The 26,194-nt window shown below is 33.5% G+C and overlaps 1 protein-coding gene across 6 annotated transcripts in view; it reads right to left on the reverse strand.

Annotated features, from left to right (window-relative positions):
• LOC138933852 (NAD(+) hydrolase sarm1-like) overlaps positions 1 to 26,194 on the reverse strand; it is a 92,475-nt gene that overhangs the window by 22,061 nt on the left and 44,220 nt on the right. For 2 of the 6 annotated variants that reach the window (XR_011447046.1, XM_070296945.1), the window contains exons 1-2: positions 10,730 to 10,796; positions 9,295 to 9,498 (exon numbers count right to left, since the gene is read on the reverse strand). The exons of 3 other annotated variants lie outside the window; for them this stretch is intronic. Coding sequence is in view for 1 of the 3 variants with exons in the window: in XM_070296945.1 (XP_070153046.1) it covers positions 9,295 to 9,387 (93 nt within the window). In the remaining 2 variants the exon portion in view is untranslated. Of the gene's footprint in view, positions 1 to 2,697; positions 2,917 to 9,294; positions 9,499 to 10,729; positions 10,797 to 26,194 lie in introns of those variants that run through there. One more of the 6 variants, XM_070296950.1, reaches the window with a different exon arrangement.

Below are 26,194 nucleotides of genomic sequence, written 5' to 3' on the forward strand. Positions count from 1 at the left end.
TCTGTATCAGCGGGATACCAAACTCGGTGGTGGAAATGGCGCTATCGGATATGCTCGAGGCCGCTCGAGGTCGACATAATGGATGTTCGATTAAACTCGTCCGATAATTGTGTAATAGCTTGTACGTAAATACATGTCTCGGGACGCGATTCTAGAAGGATCTCTCATCAGTAAGTTCCTCTGTGAATAATTAATATATAAGAAAATAAAATATAAATGTAAATATATGTATAAAACTAGTATATGTCATATATTAACTAAACTATTATACTTTTTTATTTTTCTTCTTCGTTCGATCAGAGTTAAATGTCTATATAATCTTAGAATATTCTCTATAAATTGAAGGAGATCGATAAAAAAAGATATCGATTTCAAGATTATCCCGTCCGGAAACATGAAAACAAAATTTTTTCGCGAAATATTTGCGCTCTGTTGTTACATCATTTACACGCAGTTACGCATTACATAAGTAAAATTTTACGACGTAAATAACACAATCACATCAAAACACTAATACTACAAGTGTTTTAATATTCCTATAATACTTGATAATTCGAAGAGAATAAACTTCACCCGGGAAAAAAGTAATATAATCAGTTGTAAATATACATAATTAGTTATGAAAAGATCTGATAACATATGTAATTTTATATGATCATATAAAGTTACACGTATTATCATATTTTCATAACTAATTATATATATTTATATCTGATCATATTATACCATTTTTTCTCGGGCGTCCAAGTATTACGCGATTTGCAGATATACATAATTAACGATATTATTATCCTAAATTCAACATTTTCATTAATTTCAATTATTACTCAATAATCGCCATTTTAATCATTTATGATCAACTTTAAAATCTTGAATGGAAACCCCTATTTTTTATTTAGTATTCTTGTAGCTTATCTCGAGAGCTTTCCAAAACATTAGAATAAAGTATTTTTTCATTAAGTACTTTTTGAGTTATTTTATATTTTAATCTGACATATTTTGATATAAAAAATTAAATATCTCGTAAAATATTTAGTTTTTGATAATCTTACCGTAATACTTTTATACACAGAATAATAAGACAAATTAATTAGTGCCAAAAAAAAAAACAAATAATTGTTTAAAAAAATACATTGTAAATAATTTTCTTAAAAACAATTTTTTTTTTATATACTAATTGATCTGTCTCATTATTCTGCACATAGAAGTATTACGGTAAAATGATCGAAAACTGAATATTTTAGGAAATATTTTATTTTTTATATCAAAATATGTCAGATTAAAATATAAAATAACTCAAAAAGTACTTAATGAAAAAATACTTTATTATAGCGTTTCGGAAAGCTCTCGAGATAAGCTACAAGAATACTAAATAAAAAATGGGGGTTTCTATTCAAGATTTTAAAGTTGACCTTCACATGACCTTCAAATGATTTTCCAAGGTGAAATCATTGTCACCGTCTTATGGCCCCCTTGAAGCCACACAACTTTTGTTTGAAACATTTTTCGATTTAACGCAGTGTTTCTGAGATATTTGAGTGGGTTCTTTAAAATTGGACACCCCGTATAATCGGGATGTCGAAATGCAACTATCGCGAGACGTGCGTGGATGGGCGATACATTACATTCCATGCTTGCACTCTTTCGATAATTCCGCGGGATTTGCATAGGCGCGAGCGCGTGCAATACGCGTGTGTAAAGAGGCGCAATATATCCGGCGTCTCTTTCGAGCAATATTTAATATCGCGTCGCGATTCTCTTTTCATTGGAAGAAAAACAAAGCCTATTCAATAATATTGATCGACGCAGGATCGGCTTAAATCTTTATAGCTTCTAAAATATTATTTATCGCGCTATATTACCGTGTTACTTTTGCCACATGAATATAATTACAAATATATTTAACTATTGCGTATATATAGTATATCAAATATTATTTAGTAATCAAACCTTTTTAAATTGTATTTATTAAATAGAAGGAAGAGAGACAACTATATAAACACTCAATGCTGAGAGATTAGAAAGAATCAAGCATGAATGTTCAAATATCAGAGAATACATATTCCAAAAGCAGGTAGTATATCTTTGAGTCAAGGATCTTGAATCCTCCCGATCAAGCGAGTTAAAATATTTCTGCTATAAACATCATCGAAACACATATCAATCGAATCCACAAAAATCTTTTATTTTCTTCTCTCTCTCTCTCTTTCTTTTTAAAGAAATCACATATTTAACAAGTTTAAATTAATGAAAGAATTAATAAATTAATAAACTGAAAAAATGCGGAGTAAATTAAAACTTTGACAGGTTTAATGAAGTGTCTCAGGTCAGGTTAGTTCCTGAGCTTACGCGGAAACCGGAAGTTGCATGCCGTGTATCTTTGTACGCGAGCGACCGCTTAATGTGCCGTTCCCAGACAACAAGGATAGGTGATACGGTGTACTGTCGAGTGAGAGAGAAAGGAAAACGACCCGTCCGTCTTCGACAGCATGCGGCTGTCCCTAGTCGTTCCAGGATCCCTGGATCAAGGAATCCTGTCGGAATCGACAATTTCCTTCAAACATTCTTAAAGTAATTCGTAATTTGAATTCGAGAATATCAGAGAGAACTTCTTTTTTCGATTTCCTCCTCGAATCTCTCTGATTTTCCTGCGACGCGACGATCAGTGAAAAATCGAGGACAGATAAAAATGCGTACCCAGCTGACGCTCGCTGGCGTCCGTTCGCCACGTAGCCCTAGGCGACGACGATCGACGACGATCGAGATGAGGAGAGGAGACTACTCCGAGGAGAAACGGACTGCGGCACGTCGTTGTTACGGCGGATCGGCGACGAAAGAGCCGAGGTCGCGCGAACGGATAGTACGTCGCGTACCGGCGACGACCGCTGGCGCGAGGAGCGACAACACAACCCCGCAATAAACGTACATCGCGCGCGCCGGTCGCGCTCGCACTGAACCGAAGAACGAACGGCGACGGACGCTACCGTGCGTGACACGCGAGTCACGTGACCCGCGTCACGTGACGCGCGCGCGCGACGCTGTCATCGCGAGCCGCGCGCGCACGTGAGCGCCGGCGAATTAGAATGACACGAGAGAAACGTGGAGATTTAAATGGTAGCTTGACACGCGAGTTTGGCAGACTCTGCTATCTCGTCTCTTTTTCACCACTCGTAATCATAACAAGACTCGGAGTTGAATAACAATATTGGAGAGAGATTTGATAGACTGTTGATTAGATAAACCGAACGATAAAATTAGCCGATTAAATTGAAACGAGGTTAAATAGAGAGTTAAAATGGAATTTTGATTCAAATGAAGAGTAATTCTTTCTGTAAAAAAAATAGATAAATATAATAGATAAAATGGTAGATAAAATGATAGATAAATTAAAATAAAATGAAATTTTCTTTTTTATTAGACATGTTTATGTGTATAAAAGATAATGATAGATTCGGAGGCTGATCTATCATAAGTGTGAGAAATCAATAAAACATCACGTGTGCATTTGAAGAAAATTAAAATGAAGAAATATAATAAGATCGAGAGAATTGAAGAAACGTTCTAATTAATGTTAATCAATTCCGGGAAGCTTATGTTTTATAAAAACAATAGATTTTTCGATCTCGATTAACACGAGAATCAGCACGCAGCACATAAGTGGGACAACGATAAATGCTCGCGTTTCCCAGAACGACCGTGGCAAAAGAGACGATGCTTTTTGCCAGCGTTGTCGCTGCGATGTTATGTAAGAAACTCGTCTCTTTCCCTATCTCTGTAGCTGACAGTGCATCTGTTGAAGCGCTTTGCAGCGAGCCATTTGCGGTAGAAAGTTTACGAGGGAGCAATTCAAAGGGAAGAATCATCGAGGAACTCGCCGCTTTTCATTCACTTTTCCACACCGTCTTTCATTTATCATAAATGCGAAACGTGCAGCACTTGAATAACTTCACAAATTATGTATCGTTCACATTCATCGTATTATTATTCATTATATAATTTTTGATTAGGATTCTGTAGAGCTGGATAAAATTTACTTGGCATTCAACAAATAAAAAAAAAAAAGAGACAAAAAGAAATTATATTGTTTGAAAGAAATGGAAATAATTCTTTAGCATACACCGATAAAAGAAGGGAACGGGATAACCAATATGTGATAATCTTTAACCGATTTATGTTGTAAATAATGTCGGATTTTTCTAATCTCCATTTCGAGGAAGAGCACAAACCGATCATGAGAAATTCTCAGGTCAGATCCTCCGAAGATATCTCGAAAGCATGTATGCGATAAATTTTCTTAACAAACTTTCGTCTAACGTACTCATCGTGGTTACCCGGATTTTTTTTCAAAATCTTTACTTTCGAGATTTCCCAGAATTTTTCCAGGAAAAATTTAATTTAAGTTTCGGGGAATTTTGCATAATTCAAAAATTCAAATTGATTTTTATACATACAATTCTCACATTTTTCATAACGATACGAGATAAAGCAAGATGAAAAAGAGAAAAGGTTTACGCGAATATGACATTAATGATGAGACTCGCCGTTTCACCGTCTCGGATAAATCGTTTCAGACAAACTTTTCAGATAATGCATTCGACGAGCAAGCTACAGCGAGCACACAAAAAACCGCATACACTTTCTTATTTCCGTCTCGTTCTGTTTCTCTCTCTCTCTCTCTTCGGGAGATACGGATAATCTCACCCGGAGCCACTTTGTCAGGGTATCCTTGCGCGGAAATCGCTTAACTCAACCGTCATAAATCAACATCGACCGCAAAGCATCGGCCGCGAAGAAAGAAGCCTGGCATTCCGTCTGCGGGAAAAGAGAGACACAAAGAGCGAGAGAATGCGGTCCGGCGAGATGCGTGAGGAAACTCGTAGCCGTGGAATTTCGGCGAAAATATACCGGGTGTACTGCGCGGCTCGCACAACGGAAACTCCATCATCACGCATCGGCATAAAAGCTCCGTCAACATTTTTGCGAATATATTCATTAATATTATAACTTCGCCGATATTTTAATTAATAATCTATATAATTTTTTGTTAATATTTTTAATCAACACAAGTCCATGAATTTATTTACGTAACGTAAATTCAACATTCCATCTCCAATTTCCGATCGAGGGGGATTCGGGGATTGGGATCTCGGGGATCGGCAATTAGGAGTGCCTCGATAGGTCGAACGAACTATGCTCGATATATATTTCGCGCCTTTAGTCGCGTCGCGTTGCGGTAGCCGCACGCGCGCTCTTCGGCGCCGTTTGATTTACGGTGGCCGTAAATAGCGTTTGCGAGTGGCCTTTTCCTGTGCCCAGCGGCAATAACAATTTAGGACACGTCGCTTAACCACGGCGTTGCTCACGTTCTTGCTCGAGATCAATTCTCTCATTATAGCCGAAAAGCTGTCGAGCAAGCGATATTCGAAAAGAAACTGAGCGAGTTATGAAAAATTGACGTTAGATAAGAAAATCGGATTTTATTATCAAATATTTACACGAATATAACAATACACCCGAGATTATATGAAAGAGATTAACAAAATTAATCAGACATAAAATTTTGCTTGAATGGAAAATCCAAATTTCAAAGAAAAGATTTCTCCTTTATTCTGTTGCTCCCTTTCTTTCTTTTGATTGTAAATAAAGATTATCTTTTCATCGTTAAAACATAATCCTTTTTTTTTTTTTTTTTTTTTTTACTATTGCAGGAAGAGTATTGTAGGTAGACATGACGTTGTCATCATGGCGTATTGAATCGCGTTCACAATCTTCTATAATCCCTCCGCGAATCATAGTTTAAATAAATGCTAAAATAATTCACAAATATCCAAAGAACATAAAAATAAATCGCAAAAAGTCATATCTCAGACAAAAAATATCGCCTTAATTTTTTTCAATGTATAAGAGAATAATAAAATTTTTATAATTTATCAAAAATATAAATATGTATATGTGTGTGAAAGATATAAAATATAAAACAAGTTAATCGACAAAAAATTTAGCGAAACATAACTGATACTGAAAGTGCAATGATTATAATTAGTAGAAATTCTATTTTTACAATTTCAATAATAAAATTTTCCAAATAATATAGAGATTAAAGTTAAGTTAATATATTTTAGTAGAGAGAAGAGAGAAAGAGAATTATATGATAGTATCAATTATGGAGTATTAATAGTATTATATTTTTTTGGAAATTTTTTTTTAAAAATTCTCCAAAGAAAAAGCAACGACATTCTCCTTTTCGTACGCAAAAATTATGTTGAATTTTTATTCCTTGATCTGAGTCTTTCCAACTGTAATCGTCGTCAAAATATTACTCATTGTTTGGCGTTACTAATAAAATTCCCCGATCTATGTACAATACATTGCACTTGTAATTCCTTAAACAAAGATGCCTTGTGTGCCAAACGTCGAGACGCAAAAAGAAACGTGTTTCCATGCACACGTACTACCGGTTATGCACGGCATAAAGGAGCCAGCTGGTACGATTATACCACGATAGGAACTTCCGAACGCGTTTAATTGCTTTGAAAACAAGAATTCCGAGTTTTTAATTTCAAAGCAAATAAAAAAAAATTTATTTAATATCGTTGATTTATTTAACCTTATTCAATAAGTATATTTAAAAAATTGCATACAATTATATAATCGCAAATTAAAAATTTATTGTATTATTTATATTAATCATTTTGTTATCTTGTCATCTGTCAATCTATTATTTTGTTGCTATCAATAAAAGTTACTTCTATTTATTATTTATCATTGTGTCTCTAAGGTATTATTTCCATTTCCTGTCTCTTTTAAAAAATTAAAACTAATTAAAATATAAAAATCAGATATAAAATTAGATGATTTTCTTCTCAGTCGCATCTAAAAATAAAAAATAAACAAAGATTCGATCGAGCAAAAATCAAATAAATAATGTACGCGTGTATAAAATATGTTAGAAAAAAATTATCTCCAGATTGATTCAATCATCTCTAAAAATTATCCAAAAATAAAGATTTTGTAATTATCCCTTATCTTTTTCTGATATAAAATCTCAAGTATATTTATGGTACTTAAAAATTAATTTCTCGCAAAAGTCTTATGTCACGTCTTTTTTTTTTTTTATATCTTTTACTAAGAATAAATGTGTTTCTCTCTCTTTCTCAATAAACATTTGAAGAAATGCGATCAGATGTGAAGAGACGATATGAGATTGACACGAATAAGCAAAAAATCTTTTCGAATAGTCCAATGAGTCAGGCAATGGAATGACTAATTACTTAATATTTCGCCGAAACATCGGTGATAAAATCGTGCGAAAGACGAAGCGCGAATATATTTCTCGAGTAAATTCAAGTTATCGATAATAAAATTTTAACAAATAAAACATGCTCGTCGTAGATAAAATTAGTTGACATACTTGTTATATACACCTGGTATTTCCGTCTCATGAAACACACTCGCGAGCCCAAATTAATCATACCTGATAACGCTGCTTGCGAGATGTATGATATTATTATCGCTATCATCGGCGCTTACGCAATATTTAAAGGCCATAAAAATGCATAAAGGATATAAATAATAATATTATCGCACGAAATAAGTAAGAATTATCTTATAAAATCTTATAAATTTAAATAAAATAATATAAATTATTATGAATGTATGTAGATAAGTAGATAAAAATTGAGAAAAATATAAGTTTTTACTTTTAAAATTTTGACTTTTTGGATTATCGAAACTTTTCTTTCAAGACAAAAAAAAAAAAAAAAAAAAAAAAATAAATAAAAAATTTTTGAAACATTTCGAAAATCGATTTATCAAGCGATTAACTTATTAGAGAAAGACTAGAGGAAGATTCGCAAAGGTGGATACTTGTGAAAAGTTTGCGAATTGTTCCGAGAAAAGTGGAAATGGAAGCCAAAAATGATGCCGAAACGATTCGTTACCGAGAAGTGGCGCTTAACATGTTTGAAAGATTTCGCAAGGCGTTTCTCTCGCGTCGCGACGCTGTCGTAAAGGATGCCGAATTCAAAATGCTTCGAAGAATTCGCGAATGTGTTTTAAGAATGGGTTGTAAAATCCTGATTATGAAACAATATGCAAAAATATTTCCAAACTTTGAAAAAGACCATCGTCAATTATAATACATATATATTTATCGCATCTTTCTGAGAGTATTACTATTATTTTTAGAAAGCAATATCTTTTTATACAGAGCATTTTTCTTTATTTTTATTTTATTTTAAATAATAAAGATTTTGAATTTTCATTATTCTTCTTTATTTAATTAATTTGTATAATTTTCTAGTAATATAAAACAATATAAATCATACGATATTTAATATTTTTTATATATATTTTCATAAAGTCAAACAGAAAAAATAATTGCTGTATCTAATTTTAATGCAATGTAAAAAAAAAGATGGTACTAATGATACTCATTATCATTAGTTTGTGTAACGAATGTTTTTCATCAACGATCAAATTACGTTACGAATATATATTTGTGATGAATCATCTCAGTTTATTTATTGAAGAACTTCCTGCATTCATTTTTAACAATATATACGTTTGTAAAAATGACGTAATATATGATTTTTTTAAATGTATAATTGTTTATAAGATTTACCTATAAAAAAAGTGACGGCACTTTTATTTCCATCGGTGATTCGTAAATTGCGACACACATTCTTGAGTAAAAAGCCTGCTCGTGTTGATAGTTTTTCCTAAAGTTACGGCTAACACGCATCCGTTTAGTTTCAGATGCAGCAAGACATAAAAGAGGTTCAAGTCGCAAGTTCGATCGCGAGGAAAATCGACGATTATCGCGCAATCAACAGCGATTAGTCATCATGCGCGCGAAGAGGACCCGATCCCCGGTCTCGTCGCGGGCATTCGCACGCGAGTACACGTGCGCGCGCACGTGTCGACCGCTTGTCATCGATCGGGGGATCAAACTCCCCCTTGAAGAGTGACGTAGAGAGCTCGATACGTCACGGCCGTGTGACATCGTCCGTCGTTTTAGCACGATGATGTCACATAGCGTCTCTCTCGCTTGTAACGGATCGTGACGCGGAGATACGACGTCGTGATTGCATCGTCAACTGCATTTAGGTTAGGTCTCTTAGGCCGCTTTTTATACGAAAGGAGAAGAAAAATTCCAACAGATTAAATGAAAAGAAATTATTTAAAAACGCATTTGTCGATAGCTTGATAATTTTCATTTTCGAAAAGATCGGGGAAAAAAATAGCGAGTAAGAAAAATACAAAACGTATGCAAGTAATTCTGTTATAACTTACTGATTTTAAAAAAGCGCCCCTGCCTTTATACACGGCGCCGTGCGACTTGCTCCCATGCTTGTGCAGCATGTTTAATCCTCTATCGACGCTCATTCATGAATCGGTTATAATGGTATTTTCAATTTAAACACTCGGAGTAATTTGCGATGCACTTTCACGCTCTTACACAGCTCGTGTTTATTGACGTTAACTCATGTGGAGAGCCTGGATGAAAGAATTTGTTTATATAGATACGAAAGAATATATCTTATCAAAATTTATTTAACATTCTTTCCTCATCAGTGATAATAAAAAGTAAAAAAAAAAAAAAAAAGACATGAAAAATAAATTATGCGCGTGTGAAAGAAATAAAGAATATTATAAATCTTAAACGTAGCAAAGATATCAAATAATTGTCTCGATTTCTCTGTTTTTAATTTTAATTGATTTTTAGACATTTAATTAATCGACAAATCGTTCTAATTGCGATTTATAAATATCAGCATTGACATAAGAAAATGCGACGGGACAAGTTTCCCACGATACGTAAGATATCTAGACACATAGAATGGATTCTTCATAAAAAGATATCTCAACACGCCGTAATTTGTCGGTGATCGGAGCGAATGACGATAAAGCATTCTATATATTATCGATCTAACCCGATATTCGATCCCTCTAATTTCTCGGAATATCTATTGGATGAGATTTAAGCACGCGGGAATCTGCTCTATTAAGGTCCTGAGAGATGATGTCGGCGACGTTTTATCAATATACGGGAAAAGATCGCGCGTAATCGCAGATAAGATCGTTATCACGAATGAGTTCCGGTGTTTAGCTATCAAATATAAAACGTATGATTAATTCAGTGGGAATAACATTCCCCAAAAATGGAAGAACGAAAATGATTTCTAAATTTTTGAAAAGAAGACGGGCCTCATTATTAAAAAGATATAGAAAAATGAATAAAATGTTTTAAATAGAAATATTATAGAGAACTAATCCCTTCGCAATTGAAGCGAATTTTCAACTTGAAAATTCAAAATGATATTCGCGAAGCTATCGTTATAGATCGACGTGTTCGATATTTGGATTTTTGGTACAGTATATAATTCATCGCGAAACAACTGTCTAAATACGACGGCTTGTTTATGCGCGAAGAAGAAATTTCAACGATGCGAATAGCGAACGTTTTTTCAAGTGCTTCGAAGAAGCTAAATTTATAATTGTCACGAGAGAATCGCGATTCTCGCGATCGACATTACAGTCTCGATAAATTTTATCAAATTATACTCTAATCACGTAAATAATGCATACAAACAGATTATCCAATAGATTATGTAATATAAATATTTTAGACTTAAACAAAATTTTTCGCGATAACGCATTAAAAAAAAAAAAATAGTTTCATGGAGCTAGCTGTTGTTCACTGCTCGGAATTCACGTGCGCACTGACGATTTAGTGGCGCGATCTCTTGATATCGTATCATCGAGACGATGATTCACACCATCCGTTGTCAACGGGGTCGGCGCGTCTACTAACGGATCTTACGACGACGAGGAAGATACCGCTGTCGTTGCGACGACAATGATGGCGATCGGAGATCAGCTGGTCTCCACTAGAGGAGGAGGAGGAAGAGATAATCGCGGTAAGAGGGCGAGGTGTCTCACCTGAGGTGAGAAGGCAGTGGCGGATTCGAGAAAGAAATACCTGGACATTCTTTATTTCTTCTATTTTTTTTTTCCACGAAGTTGAATAAAGAAAATTAATAAAAGCAAAATTACGAAATATCCAAGCCCACTATCTTAAGTTAATTATAAGTACGGTTATAAATACGAATTTAATAAGATAAATAAATTTATTTAATTTTCTCGTATAGTTTTTTTTTCCTCTCTTTTATTTATTTAATTTTAATATTAATTATGAGAAGCAAGCTAAGTTTAATATTAATTATAAAACCGATTTTCAATGTTTCTCTATTCTTATCAACTACTCAGAATTATTTGACGAGTAATCGTTGATCCATTCTTTCGACGATGATGTAATCGCGACCGTACTACTATCGCAGCTAATCGTTCAATTGTATTGTATTTGCATTTTGACGGATTGTAAATTTGCCCGAATCTGCCATTCTGAATGGGAGGGGGGGGGCGGAACCGTCGTAATAGCGGTATACGTAATAGGCAGCGTGTGTTCTGAGAATCGTACGTGCGCGAATGATTCATCATATGTGTAGCTGAAGAGTGGAAGAGAGGAAGAGAATAACGATGTTCTCGGTAAAGGTATTCGGTGTGTAAATACGGGCAAATGTATGATCGTTTCGTCGAAGAAGTTTCTCGAACGGGCAACGCCTCTCAAATTCGCGATGCGATAAAGAGCCTCCTTTTATTTAGAGGATATTTATATGCGATATTAACAAGAAAGAGAGAGAGAGAGAGAGAGAGAGATTAAAATCATAATAAAATTCTTGTAATCAACAAAAGCATTTTTTGACTCGATCTTTTTTTTCTCAGTAACTCATATTTTTATATAATTTTTCATAAAAATTTTACTTCACAATTTTTCATAAGAAAATTCAAATGTATAGTTTCTTCAATTTTATATTAGCTTATTATTTTTACATTTATATTCATGAGATCTTCGCACTTTTAATTTATTTTTTCATGCTTCATTATCACATCGATTCACTTTTCTGTTGCTATATATTTTTTCTGATACTTACACAAATCGCATTTTACAATTTCCAATAGATAATAATTTCGTAAGTATATCGAGAATTCAAATGCGATTTTCGCCCAATTCCCGATATGGCATTGCCAATAAACACGACCGGCGGTCTCGTTAATCATGTTTTATTCTCGGATACTTGGAATCGCGGATCTTTTAAAACGTGTTATTCCTTCGCTCATTTATGGTTGTCGACGTAATCGATAGAATCCATCGAATCGATAGTGACACGTAATGAACGCGCGCTATATAAAGCATCGATATCGACGCACAATACGCACAGATCGTTTCCTCTTATTAACCAAAGTTAACTGCTACGCGCAGTCGCGAGCAGCCACTATTCCATTCATACAATTGATGCATGATGTAAGAAAGTGAGATTGTACTACCGCGTGCCGCTGAATTAAACGAATAAAAACAAGATTGTCACAATGTGAGATGCATCATCGATGATGCAACTTCGATCATCCTCGCGTTTAAATCATAGATTCGGAAATTTTTCATAAAAAAATTCAATTTTTAAATATTTTTTAAACGTTTCGTATCTTCAGCAAAACATGTTCGTGTCCATCTAAAATGTCTAAAATGAAAAATCTGCCAAAATTATTTATTACTTCTTTTAATAAAGAAATTTCATAAAGAGAGATTGTTTCCAAGATATTTAAAATATAATATATTAAACGTTCATCTCTCTCTCTCTCTCTCACACACAGAAATCAAATATATATTTATATTTTTATTTATATCTTTATTGTTAATTAATTCAATCAAGCAAAAAATTATCACAATATGCGAAATCTAATAAATCTTGCTATGTAAGACGTATTGTAATAAAATAATATAATAAAAAAATAAACATTAAATCCATAAAATACGTGTATTAATTTTTATTATTATTTGCATAAATCTTTATGAAAAATTATATCCTGTGTGTATGTAAGAAAAAGAGAGAGAGAGAGAGAGAGAGTAAATTCCAGCTTGTTGGCAACGTACATTGGCAATTGAAAAAAAATCAAAACCTTGAACTTAGACTTGAGAAGAACGAATGTGTCATATTTGCCATATCAACCATCGCAACTGATTTGAATGACTCACTTTTGAAAGTCAAAAATGTCATGATTCTTGTTGAAGAGCAATCTCTAGGAAGTCGTAAGTAAATCGCCGTTTACCCAACGACATTTATTCAAATTTACGGACTAAAATATGTATATGTACGTATGTATATATAATAAATATATAATATGTTATAAATTTGCAAGCTTTCTTGTAAATAAATAAATTCGTTGCCTTGATTATCAAATATCGATAATAAAATTAATTATAAGTTGACAACCGATAAGCAACCGATCAAATTGATTTTGCTTATGGAGCTAAAAAATGACATAAATATCCGCATCAATGGAACGAGCTGAATATTAAAAGAACTCGAGAAAAAGATAAAAGAGATATTCGAGTATACAGCCGCTTCTTCGAATCGATTGGTCTAAATAGTTCGCATAGCATCCGGTGCGTCGAACCTTTCTTTCCCGCCAATCTAAAGATCACGCAGCAAGCAGACACAGGTAGACCTGCTCTATTAGGATGCCGGACATAACTCTAGGAAATTCAAGGAGATATACCTGTTATTCTTTTTTCCGTTGCCGCGCACGAGGCATTTACCGCCCCGAGAATTTTCATTCTCGGATAATTATCACCGATGCATCGCATCAGCTGACGTAGATTCCCTTCCTATCTCCTCCGGTACGATTATATCGTACTCTTGAGAATATATTTTCTCTATCTTCTCCCTCTCGCAAATTAATACGGTCGCGCAATATTGCTTTTCATATCGCAGTTATAATATAGAAGAAGAGAATGAACGGTGTATAATAAATAATTCGTAAAAAATATAAATAGTAATTAAAATAAATCCACAATAAAGAATCAATGGAATAAAATTATATAATTATTTATATATAATATATAAAATAATATTGTATAAAAATTATTGATATAGTTATTTTGCAGTTATTTACTTGTTATTATTTGCAGTTCTCGATTTTTGTAACAGCGCATTTGGAAAAAAAAAGAAGAAGAAAGAAGAAAAAGAAAAAAGAAAAATGAAGAAAAAAGAAGAAAAAAGAAGAAAAAAGAAGAAAAAAGAAGAAAAAAGAAGAAAAAAGAAGAAAAAAGAAGAAAAAAGAAGAAAAAGAAGAAAAAGAAGAAAAAAGAAGAAAAAAGGAAAAAAAAGAATCGGCGCGTTGAACCCCGCTTCGGACATATTCGCGAGATCTCTCGCAGAAATTTAATTTAATTGACGCGTGTGTTCTGTGCAGACTTAAAAGCGCAGACTTAATTTCCTCGCGGTTGCACTCGTTGCTCCTCGACGTGCTGTGTCTAAATCGAGATGCACTTGAATCAACCGGTCAGTCAACACGCGCTCTGCAACCGAACTTGAGCGCTCGATGAACTCGATGCATCGCGAAAATAACGACGCAACGGTCATTCGAGTCATACGAGTAACGTAAATAATATATTATAATGATCTTTTTGTCTTCTCTCTTATTTCTGGATATTTCTGGACATCAATCAGATATAATCAAGTTTATGTGTGTATAATGCAAGTAACACGACGTAATGATACATAACGAGTCTCATAATAACCGGTCGCACGCGTAACTCTATCTCGGGGCTTGCTATGATTCACAGTTTCTTATCGAAAGGGTACTTGTGTACGTGATTTTCTGCGAGGCGACGATAAGGCAGACGCGCGAGCGTAAGAAGGAGAATAATGCTCTTATTCGTGTCGCTATTTACGGCAGGGATCGTGGCTCCTTCGCGGGAAAAAGATGATCAGTCCTCGCGTGAAGCGGGCGAGTTGCGAGGCGCGGGCCTCGAGAGAAACTATGAATGAGTCATTAGACATTTCTTATTAATTATCTCGTAGCACATCGAGCAACTTAATTACTATCGTTACCGCTCTTGCGTTTCTGCGCGATAATGCATCAATGCGTGTTTATCTGTTATTGCTCATTTTATTATTTTTAAGCTAAAATCCCAGAGCAAGTAAATGTAAATGAAAATTATAGAGGAGTATATCAAAAATTAAAAATATTTTCAAGTTGCTATAAACATGGATTAAATCATTGCGATTTCATGAAATATGTTCTCTCTCTCTCTCTCTCGCATATACTGATTTTTTTTTTCGAATAAGTAGATCTAGTATACAAGTTTGCAGACTCGTACTTGCCTGCAGGTGATGGTACGAGTTGTCAGATCGATGAGTCACACGACGCGCGTACCTCCGAGATATCTTTGCATACTCGAAGAGGCAGCGCCAAGACGAGAGACGAATGATTCATCTAGATAGATGTCTCGTTTCTCCCTCTCTCTCTCTCTCTCTCTCTCTTCATTATCTGTCATGCGAAAAACTCTTCGCAATCGCGACTATGCAAATATGCTGAAAATACGCATTATGTCATGGCTGCGACGAAATCATTCGTTAATTATGTATTTATCGGTGAACCAATCGCAGAGATCACGTCCAATCGAAATAATCTCTATATGCGCGCTTGCATACGTTAATATGAATCGCAGAGATTTATAGTATTTTTCTGAATATGTAAATATGATGTGGAGCTCTTTCAAAAATTTATTAATGTTTATTTAAAATTTATTATAAATATGCAAATCGTTCCTACAATTAATCATGCAACTTGATTTCTTAATTAAATCCTAAATTTAATTTAAAAGTCTGTGAAAGACGATCGCTAACTAAATAATAGAAAGAAATTTATCATAATTATAAAAAAGATCGATTCGTGCAGACGCTTAGACCACTAGAATTCAGTAACATCGTTTATCAATTCCCTCTAAATCCTCTGCAATTTCTTCGAAATAATTCTTTAGAAAGCTTTGGAGCAAATCTTTTTTCAAATTCTCTAAATAAATGTAAGATAGATCTTTCACAAGAGAATCGCGCAGCGAGATCTTTACATTGATTTCTAAAGATTGGTATTCATCGAAAATGAATACAAACAAGCTACATATTTTAATGTACATCCCGCGTTAAACTGTTCGGGACGATCGGGGCAGACTTGAATGAATGAAAGGATGAATGAAAAGACTCGTGAATCATTCGAGCAGGAAGTTCAAGGTCGCCAGTTACGATTACCGAGAGAAGCGCGCGTCTATATCGTATTGTGCGTTATCAAGAACACGCAATGCACGCGGTCATTTGACATCCTTCTTCTTCAAACTCGGGGAAAAGGTCAATCACCTCGGTCGTAAGCTTGCAGAGGAAAGGGGAACGTACTCGCCGGTCGTATTCGCAATTAGTGAGAAAAGATAGATGCACTCTCTGGAGATTATTTTGCAGATATTTGAGATATGTACGTATTTCAAAAGTATCTTGAAAATATTCTGTGTGTGTGAAAATAAATATAAAAATAATCAAAATATTATTTCAAGAATATTCACAAAAAATATCCTAACATTCTCATGGAAGATAAAAATTTAATTTTCTCTATTTTAGATAAATCTCTATTAACTGTTAATTAAAAATATCATAAAAATTATATATTTTAAAAGTATTTCCGAAAAAATATTCTCCACAAAAATGTACATTCTGAAAATATTCTGAATACATTTTTTTTCAAGATGAGAATAGATAATGATTATCTTTTTATTTTTGACTAATAACAACTGTATTAATAACTCTTCAGAGAAATTCTGCAAAATTTATATTTAAAAAAAAAAAAAAACCTGTATTACTCGCTAAGCGCGTAATGTCCGTCAAAGAGATTAAATAGCGATAAGACGATAATGAAGATCGCCTTTTACGTCGCGTGCGAGAAGGCAGTTGCTACCGTGATCGATTTCGATGCATTGCGATTTCCAAAAGGAACTTTCGCGAAAAACGAAAGAGATATTCGGTCGCGATAACTCACGTCATTCGTGAGACGCGACATCGTGCATGGAAACTCAGGGAACGGGACGACACGAGACGCGGGGTACGCGGGTTCCCAGTTAGTCGGGGGCCAGGGCAACCTCGACGGCGAATGCCGATGAGTCACGAAGGAATTCCAGCCGCGCGAGCACGGTTAAGCCCTGTAAAAGAGAGACAGCGAGAGGAAAGTCTCGGATCCCCTCCCTTCAATCTCCCACCTCTAAATCAGTAGACACAGGGACTATTGCGTTATTGCGTATCTGTGCGTATCTATTCGCATGTTCTATCGACAATCCATACTAGGCTCGTTGCTGCTCTTTGTGAATATTTATATTTATGTTACAAATATTGCGTTATTATTTTATATATTTACTTTATTTTTATGTATCTTAATTTTCTACAATATATATATAGGGTGTCCCATTTTAATCTCCTCAGGCAAATATCTCAAAAACCAAGCCCGGAAGAGAAAAATGTTTCGGACAAAAGTTGTTTGGTTTCGAGGGGGCCATAAGACGGTGACAATGATTTGACCTTGGAAAATCATTTGAAGGTCATGTGAAGGTCAACTTTAAAATCTTAAATGGAAACCCCCATTTTTTATTTAGTATTCTTGCAGCTGACATCGAGAGCTTTCGAAAACGCTATAATAAAGTATTTTTTTATTGAGTACTTTTTGAGTTCTTTTATATTTTAATCTGACATATTTTGATATAAAAAATTAAATATCTCGTAAAATATTCAGTTTTCGATAATCTTACCGTAATACTTTTATGTACAGAATAATGAGACAAATTAATTAGTGCCAAAAAAAAAACAAATAATTGTTTAAAAAAATACATCGTAAATAATTTTCTTAAAAACAATCTTTTTTTTTATACTAATTGATTTGTCTCATTATTCTGTACATAGAAGTATTACGGTAAGATTATCAAAAACTAAATATTTTACGAGATATTTAATTTTTTATATCAAAATATGTCAGATTAAAATATAAAATAACTCAAAAAGTACTTAATAAAAAGATACTTTATTATAGCGTTTTGGAAAGCTCTCGATGTCAGCTACAAGAATACTAAATAAAAAATGGGGATTTCCGTTTAAGATTTTAAAGTTGACCTTCACATGACCTTCAAATGATTTTCCAAGGTCAAATCATTGTCACCATCTTATAGCTCCCTCGAAACCAAACAACTTTTGTCTGAAATATTTTTCTCTTCCGGGCTTGGTTTTTGAGATATTTGCCTGAGGAGATTAAAATGGGACACCCTGTATATATATATATAATGTAATTGAAACATTACTTTCTCCAGAGCACAGCTTTCTGAAATGCAAAATTATCTTTTAATTACGAATAAATTTAAACTCGAAATTATGAGTATCTTAGGAAAATAATCGGAAAATATTTTTTGATTCTGTAAATGTAGAAAAAGATATTTGAAAAATTTACGTTGACATTGGGAGATGTACTCATCGAGTGTACACTTCGCGAAAGGGATGGTGCGGATGCATCCTCGCGATGACTCATCGCGACAACTTTGCGAAAGAGGAATACACACCCGTCTTGCCTTGCGTGTCGTTACATTGTACGTACATGACAGTAATTACGGATCGCTACACCGTTACGATGACCACCAGACAACTTGGCGAGCTATGATCCATTGACATTCGCATATAATAAATACACAACACAACTGAATATCCATGATTATAGAAAAATCTTTTCCTATAATCATATATAAAAACACAATACCGTATTAAGTATATCAATTGTAACGTGTTACGCTCCGATTACTATTGTTACATAAAACTGGAACTTCTCACACGTTTCCTGCAAACTTCACAATCGGCAAATCTCTATAAATTCTTTTTTTTTTGGTGGGGGGGAGAGGGGGAAATTACTCACGGGCCTTCCGGAGATTATCTGGCTCGAAGAGGTCCTTTAGAAAGTCATTCGCGCCGACGCGAAAAATCGGACCATAATCGGCGCGAATCGGCGAGCAGGCGATCGCAAAAAAATAAAAAAAATAAATATATATATATATACGCATTTGTACAAACCCAGACGACAGGATTCGTCGCGGCACAAAGGACTCTCCGGCAAAAAAAAAAAAAAAAAAAAAAAAAAAAAAAAAAAAAGCGGAGATCCAGTCTACCGACGATTCGGATGGAAATTAAAGGAGCACTCACCTGAAACAGAGGGAAAAGAACGATACTTTTTTTATTCGTCGCACGACGAATTACAATATGAATAGGCGAGACGAGATACATCGGATCCCTTTTAATCGCGAGAGCCCCCGAGACATTGTACGCCCACCATGCGTGCCCACTGTCGACATCACGCGACGACCAGAAATTAAACGGATTATAATAATATATCGGCGATATGGAAAGCACTTTTTCTCTAGTTTTTTTTCTCCTGTACACTAAATTAAAGCGATAGATCAGCGAATCGAAATTTATTTACGATAAAATCAACTCGGCAGAAAGAATATATCTGATATACGTACATACACATGAATTATACCTGTTTAAAACTAATAACATATTGATAAAATAAGACAAATTTTTAATATAAAAGTAATAAATATCGTATTATAATTATCTATACATTTTACACGTATTTCAGAAAAATTATATTAAAAAAAATATAAAACATTTGAATTTTTTATCACGCATATTTGTATGCATATGTAAATTTATATCTTTTAATATATTTAAAATTTTATGTTCACTATCTCTCTTTGTATCGCGATTCTCTATCCAAATCCCAGATAGAGCACAATAAGAAGAAGAAGAAGAAGAAGAAGAAGAAGAAGAAGAAGAAGAAGAAAGAAGAAGAAGAAAGAAGAAGAAGAAAGAAGAAGAAGAAGAAGAAGAAGAAGAAGAAGAAGAAGAAGAAGAAGAAGAAGAAGAAGAAGAAGAAGAAGAAGAAGAAGAAGAAGAAGAAGAAGAAGAAGAGTGATTATCGATTATACTTAAAAAAATATTTATATTTTAGCGAGATGGCGCGCTCGTTATTTCGCTTGTTTCTTTAATTGTGAATAAGAAACGCGCCCGAATAACGGTTGTATCGTCATTTGCCAAACAGCTCGTGCATATTTACTGGATAGCAGAGAAGAAGCGGGACGATGAGAACAAAGAGACGAAGACGAGAAAAATGCGTGGGCGTCGTTAATCAGCGACGGCGCCACTCGAGGCGGATTATCAACCTGCGAGTCTCGAGGTGCGTCGATAAAAATGCGTAGCGAAAGAGCAAAAGAGGTGCAAGAGGAGGACGAGGGGAAGAGATCATTGAGAAATGAGATCCTGTAAAATGTCCACGACGTAAACGACCGCGCACGATCTCGCGCCCCCGGTTACGTCAGGAATTCGCTGCCGCACATGCAACGAGATATCTGATAAATAGAAACTCGTCGACGTGATTCGCACAGCATCACCTAATATCCGTTTACCGTTAAATAACGGTATTTTAAGATTACGATCGATATTGTGAAGATAAGAAAATTATGATTTCTACCATCGCAATAATAAAATAATAAGATTCTTATATGATAAATTAAGAAAAATAGCAGAAACTTTTATTTGAAAATTAAAACAAGAAATTTAAATTAATCCTATTACAAAAAGAAATTAAAAAATAAAGATATCTTTCCTTGAAGTACGAATTTTCGTATTATTTTCTTCAACTTCGGCCAATAAAAATGATACAATATATGTATATGTAAATAGAATGAATTATTGCATTCCTTTTCAAAACAGCGTAAGGTATAATTTGATTTGTTACAACAATAATTTTTGTATTTTCTATTATTATCAAGATATCATTAAATAATTGAAGAAATCATTAAATAACGAAATATTGTTGGTTTATGGAAACGATAAAGATTGATTAACATATCGGGAAAAAAGTTTATACGAAACGAGTTATGCCAGCATGTCAGAATGATAATTTACTATGCAAAGCGCTTGCAGGATCGTCCTTACAAAGTGCGAGATGGATGCGCGCCGCTAAATGATTCCTTCGTCTCCACAAGGACACAAGTCAATTGCTTTTTTTCATCCGACTTATATATTTTACTGTCATTCATTTAACATCGGTGATTATTACAGATATAATATAAACTCGACGAGCAAGAAATTCGACATAGCGTGTAATAAATTTTTTGCAATCTACAATTAAAGCAATTAAATACGCAATTAAAACACTCACTTAAACGCTATTATCAAACTTGATTTTTAATAAAATAATGAAAAAATGCTGTACCTAAACTGATGTATGAAAAAATTTTTATCATTATTCCTATCTCCAATTTTCTCTCTTATAAAAATATCTGTTTTTTTAATTTATAATATTAATATAATTTTACATTAATTATTTTTGAATTAATTTTCCTTATATATATAATTTGATCGAAATTTATCAAGTCTTATTTTCATAAATCTTAAACATAGTATAGTAAATTTTCACTATATTTTCATCGATGAAAAAAATACATCACATAAATCATTTTTCTTCCCCCCCCCAAAAAAAAAAAAATTCTGAACGTAGGAAACTTAATCGTAGAAAAAAAATATAAAATGTGACAAAAGACGTCCTTGAGAAGCCGCTCTAAAATCTCGCGGCGGTTTTAGCACATGCATCGATATTATTCATCCAAAAATAAATGTCGGCGAAACGATGACGCCTAAATTCCTTCAGAAATTCTCCTTCGAAATTGCCGCGGCAAATCGGCCGCATTGCGTTATTACACGTGCAATTCTCGCCCTAACGTTAAATGATCCGGTCGTCAACTGCAACGCTAACGGGACGCCCTTTAATACTTTAATGTAATCTCGATGTAATCAACACATGTAATCTGATATAATCGTAAGTTTAAGTGTCTGTGAAGTTGGCACGAGGTTTTACGAATTTAAAAAAAAAAAAAAAAAAACTAAAGAGTTCTTTTTCCCGATACCGATGATTCAGGTATGACATTTTCTCATCGGAGCTAGAGACGCGCACGTGTCGCGTTTCATACGATTTGCGTGATATTTCTGCGACAACAGAAATACGATTCGATAGCTAACATAAGCTACATGTCGCGAATGTGATATTCGATGCCGCAACGACCGACCAGTTCTGGTTAGCCAGCCAGATTTACATCGTATCACGAGACGATACTTATCCGATATATGCGAACAGTCATGTAAACGTATACACGTACAAATGAGGCAAGCTCGTTTTTCTAACGAAATTAATAACCGATTTAAAAGATATTGATTTCTCCAGCGATGCAAAGTGACTTTTTTTAAACTGATTCTAAAATTACGCCAAAATGATCGTTAAAAAAAGAATATAGATATTTATTTATTTATTTTTTTTTTTAATAATTTCGTATTAATTATAGATTTTATGCAAGATAATTATCTCCATCATATTTATGAAGATCGAATTAAATGCCAACGATTGGATAATTTTAAAATATTACCAACGCAACCGTTTACATAAATATCGATGAAGATCATAAGGAAAAAAAAAAAAAAATATATACTAATCTTAAAACACTATCTACGGTCTGCTAATCATTCTTGCTAGCCTCCATATAATTTGAAAAGATTTCAGCTTTCTAATACTATTTTCGTTTTCTCCAAATTCATCAGATTATTTAGGGTATTTGAAGAAGTTGCGGTTTAGTATATTTGTGACATAAAAAATTTCTATTACATTATTCCTCTAATTTAGCTTTCAAGCAACAATAATCATAAGTTTATGCGGATGATCGCTATGTTACAAATATCAATCTCTTACTCGTCTCGTCGATTATTATTTCATACTAAAGCCATAAATTAAGCGTATCCGGCTTCGATACGCGAAAGCTTATTGATCTTATAAGAACCGATTAGATTCCCGGAAGTGATTTCAATGTATTATTGGTACATCCTTTCCGATGACAAATAAAGTAATTAAAGAGCGACTGTGTCTGTAATATGATATTTCCGTCGTACTTGTATCGAAATCATTTAGAAACTTATAATTGCAGTTGTTCATTCAACAATTAATTTCTGCATTTGCAATTTTTATCACAATATCTATATTGTATATACATTAAATTATATTATGTAATCATAAGAATCAATAGAAAGAAAATTATATAGGCTTAAATAGTCTTCTTCCTAAATAATTTCTAAACTTTTCGAATACATTCTGTACTAATCATACTGTAAATTCATCATATTAATGATCTTTAATTTTTTACCTTGCATGATAAATAAATCATAAATAAGGTAAAAAAAAAAAAAAATTATCACTCACCGTAACTACAATAATCTATAAAGAGAGAAATATAGGTATAGGTTGATAAATAATCGACTTGTATTTTGCAAAACAAATTGATTGAAAAACAATTCTAAATTCCTATTAAAACGAAGATTATGATCAGGGAAAGATGGTTCAAAAATATATAAAAAGTTTTCTTCGAAAATACCGTTATGTACGGGAGGAAAAAAAAAAAAAAAGAAAAACCAGCACTTCGTCTCCCAACTCTCGACAATTAAGCGCGAGTTATATTGTACTTAATGACCAACTATTTTGAACTGTCTTAACGAGATTTACTAACCCCCCCCCCTCCACCCCCCCGTCAATTCCTTCTTTTACACATCATCTCACTTCGAGAATACAGAATGAAGAAAGGGGCGGGCACTCGCATAAAGATAGAATCGTTAATTAAAAGAAAATTTTAAGGCGCCAAATGCAAAGCATGTAACAATTTTCTAATGATTCGACATTATCAACTCTTTTTATAGAATAAAAAGGAAAAATTATATTTGCGCGACTTTTAATTTTATACAGAAGAAATTTTACATCACAAAAATTGATCGATAATCAGCAATAATTTAGCTTTAAAATGTAAAAAAAAATAATAACTAAAATTTCACGTACAGGGTAATTTTATAATAAGTAATTAAAACAAGATAAAAATTAACTTAATGCAATTTAATTTAATTTCATAATAATTCGATATTCCATATTCTTCCCAATACTTTAATAGTATTAAAAATTTTCACACATGCGCGACTGTAGTTAGCGCTTTTGGACAAAGACAGAGAACGAAGAGAATCAGAGAATGAAAGAGAGAGAGAGAGAGAGAGAGAGAGAGAGAGAGTGCAAAGAGAAAAGATCCGAGAGTGCCGCCTACGGAGAGCGGATGCCGGGGTCGGCGGGGTCACCTCTTCAGCAAAATGAATCTTTTATGCCTCTCTTATACCGGAGTCGCTTTTACGGTGCTCCTTCGCGCGTCCTCGAGAGAATGCTCTGTTCTTTCTCGAGACTCGATAAGAAAAAGTCGACCGGTCGCGGATTCATCGATTAATCCGACGAAATCGAATGAATGAAATCGGGAGCAGAATTTGAATTTATACGCATTTTATTGTGTAAAGGAAAAAAAAAAAAAAAAATGTATGCAATTATTTGAATGACGTGCTATTCGGAAAGTTGTGTACATTGTGCAAAATGAAATTCAAAGTATTACATAATAAATCTTAATATTTTTTCTTTTTTAATCAGACAACTTTTTTAAATTTACACCATTTGAGTTGTTTATTAACGTATGGACTTTTTATTCTATACATAAATATATCTTGTAATTTTTAAATTAGACGAACCTTATAAATTATATAAAATTTTGAATTGTGCATAAATTAAAAAAAAAAAAAAACGTAAAATTTGAAATTAAATTATATATAATTTTAGATTGCGTAAATATTTTTTATTTACATGGGTCTTTTACATTTTATGAATTTTATATATGTGTTTAACATAAAAATATCACTTCAGACATTTTTTTTTTTTTTTTTTTTTTAACAGAAGCGAAAGAGAAGAAGAAATAAGTTTGAAAATAAATACAGGCGCGTAGAGAGGATTTGTACTATCGCCTTCGGGACTTAAATTATGAATGACTGAGGGGGGAACTAGTATGACAGGCTGAAAAAGGGTGATTAATGTAAGTCTCGGGAGGAAGCGGCCACGGCCTACAAAAATTCTCGGCTTCCTTCGGGCTATTTCGGACACGAGCCGCGACGGCGGCTTTCCTAATTCCGAGGTCTCGGCTTCGCGTGCGTGGAGGAGCGAAACGCCGCCGCGGGCACCTCACAGTATCCTCTCTCTTCCTCTCATGCATACATTGATATTAATGTCATCCCAACGGCCATGGGGCATTCGCTTAATGAGAACGATCGCCGCTCGTGCCACGAGCTATCCTATTATTCAATTCAAACAATGCGACTTCACGTGTGCCATGTCGCCTTCTAATTGCCTGTCAAAAAAATTCCTAGTCGTGTCTTTTCAACCAATTGTAAACGGAATTTTTAATCATATTTTTAAATTCCTTTTACCAAAAATTATATATGTATATTATAAGAGAAACTATTCTTCTGTATATAAAGTAATCCGAAAGAAGGGCTCTATGGTCTCTTATTCGCGGATGCTGAATCTTTAAATTAAAAGAAACTTTTTCTTTCTATGTGATATAATAAAAGATTTAAAAAAATATCTAATTGCTAAGAATTTGTAATTATGAAAAAATCGCGTTATTATTATCAATTATTTTTTATATTAAAATGTACATATATTCTTGTGTTGTATATATTCTCTATAATAAAAATATCATATATATAATATATAATATATATATATATATATATATTAATATATATTTATAATATTATTATAAATTTCTTCAATGCCTCATCGTCATTTCAATAATAACAATGTAAAATTGTTATTAACAACATATTACGATAAAACGAAATAAAAAAAAAATAGTAGAGCATGAAAAAGACACTAATGAAGCCAGACGAGATGAGACAAATGCTTTTCTACTACAAGAAAATCACTCTAAATATAACGAGACCTAAATACAACGCGAAATTACTACGGTCCGCGAGAAAATTATATTGCACACTTGAAGATGCATCTCGTAATTCTCTTAGTATATATGTGAATTTCCACTGTTTCCTCAGCGTGCAATTAATTCAGTAATATTAATACGAATTTATAGCTAGAGATATGAAACATCTTTAATAAATGGGGAAGTCAAGGCAAACAGCATCGACAAATTGATATGTAGTAGAAAATATGTGAATCGATTAATTGATACGTTTTGTGAACTGAATATTCGATAAATTATGAATAGTAAAATATTTATACATAATACATTGATAATAAACATATCGGAATACATGAATAAAATGCAAATAAAACTTTCAATAAATATCAAATGCTAAAA

The sequence above is a fragment of the Polyergus mexicanus genome, unplaced genomic scaffold, assembly GCF_030449975.1.
Source record: "Polyergus mexicanus isolate NDT 795.1 unplaced genomic scaffold, iyPolMexi1.0 SCAF_6, whole genome shotgun sequence".
NCBI classification, from domain to species: domain Eukaryota; kingdom Metazoa; phylum Arthropoda; class Insecta; order Hymenoptera; family Formicidae; genus Polyergus; species Polyergus mexicanus.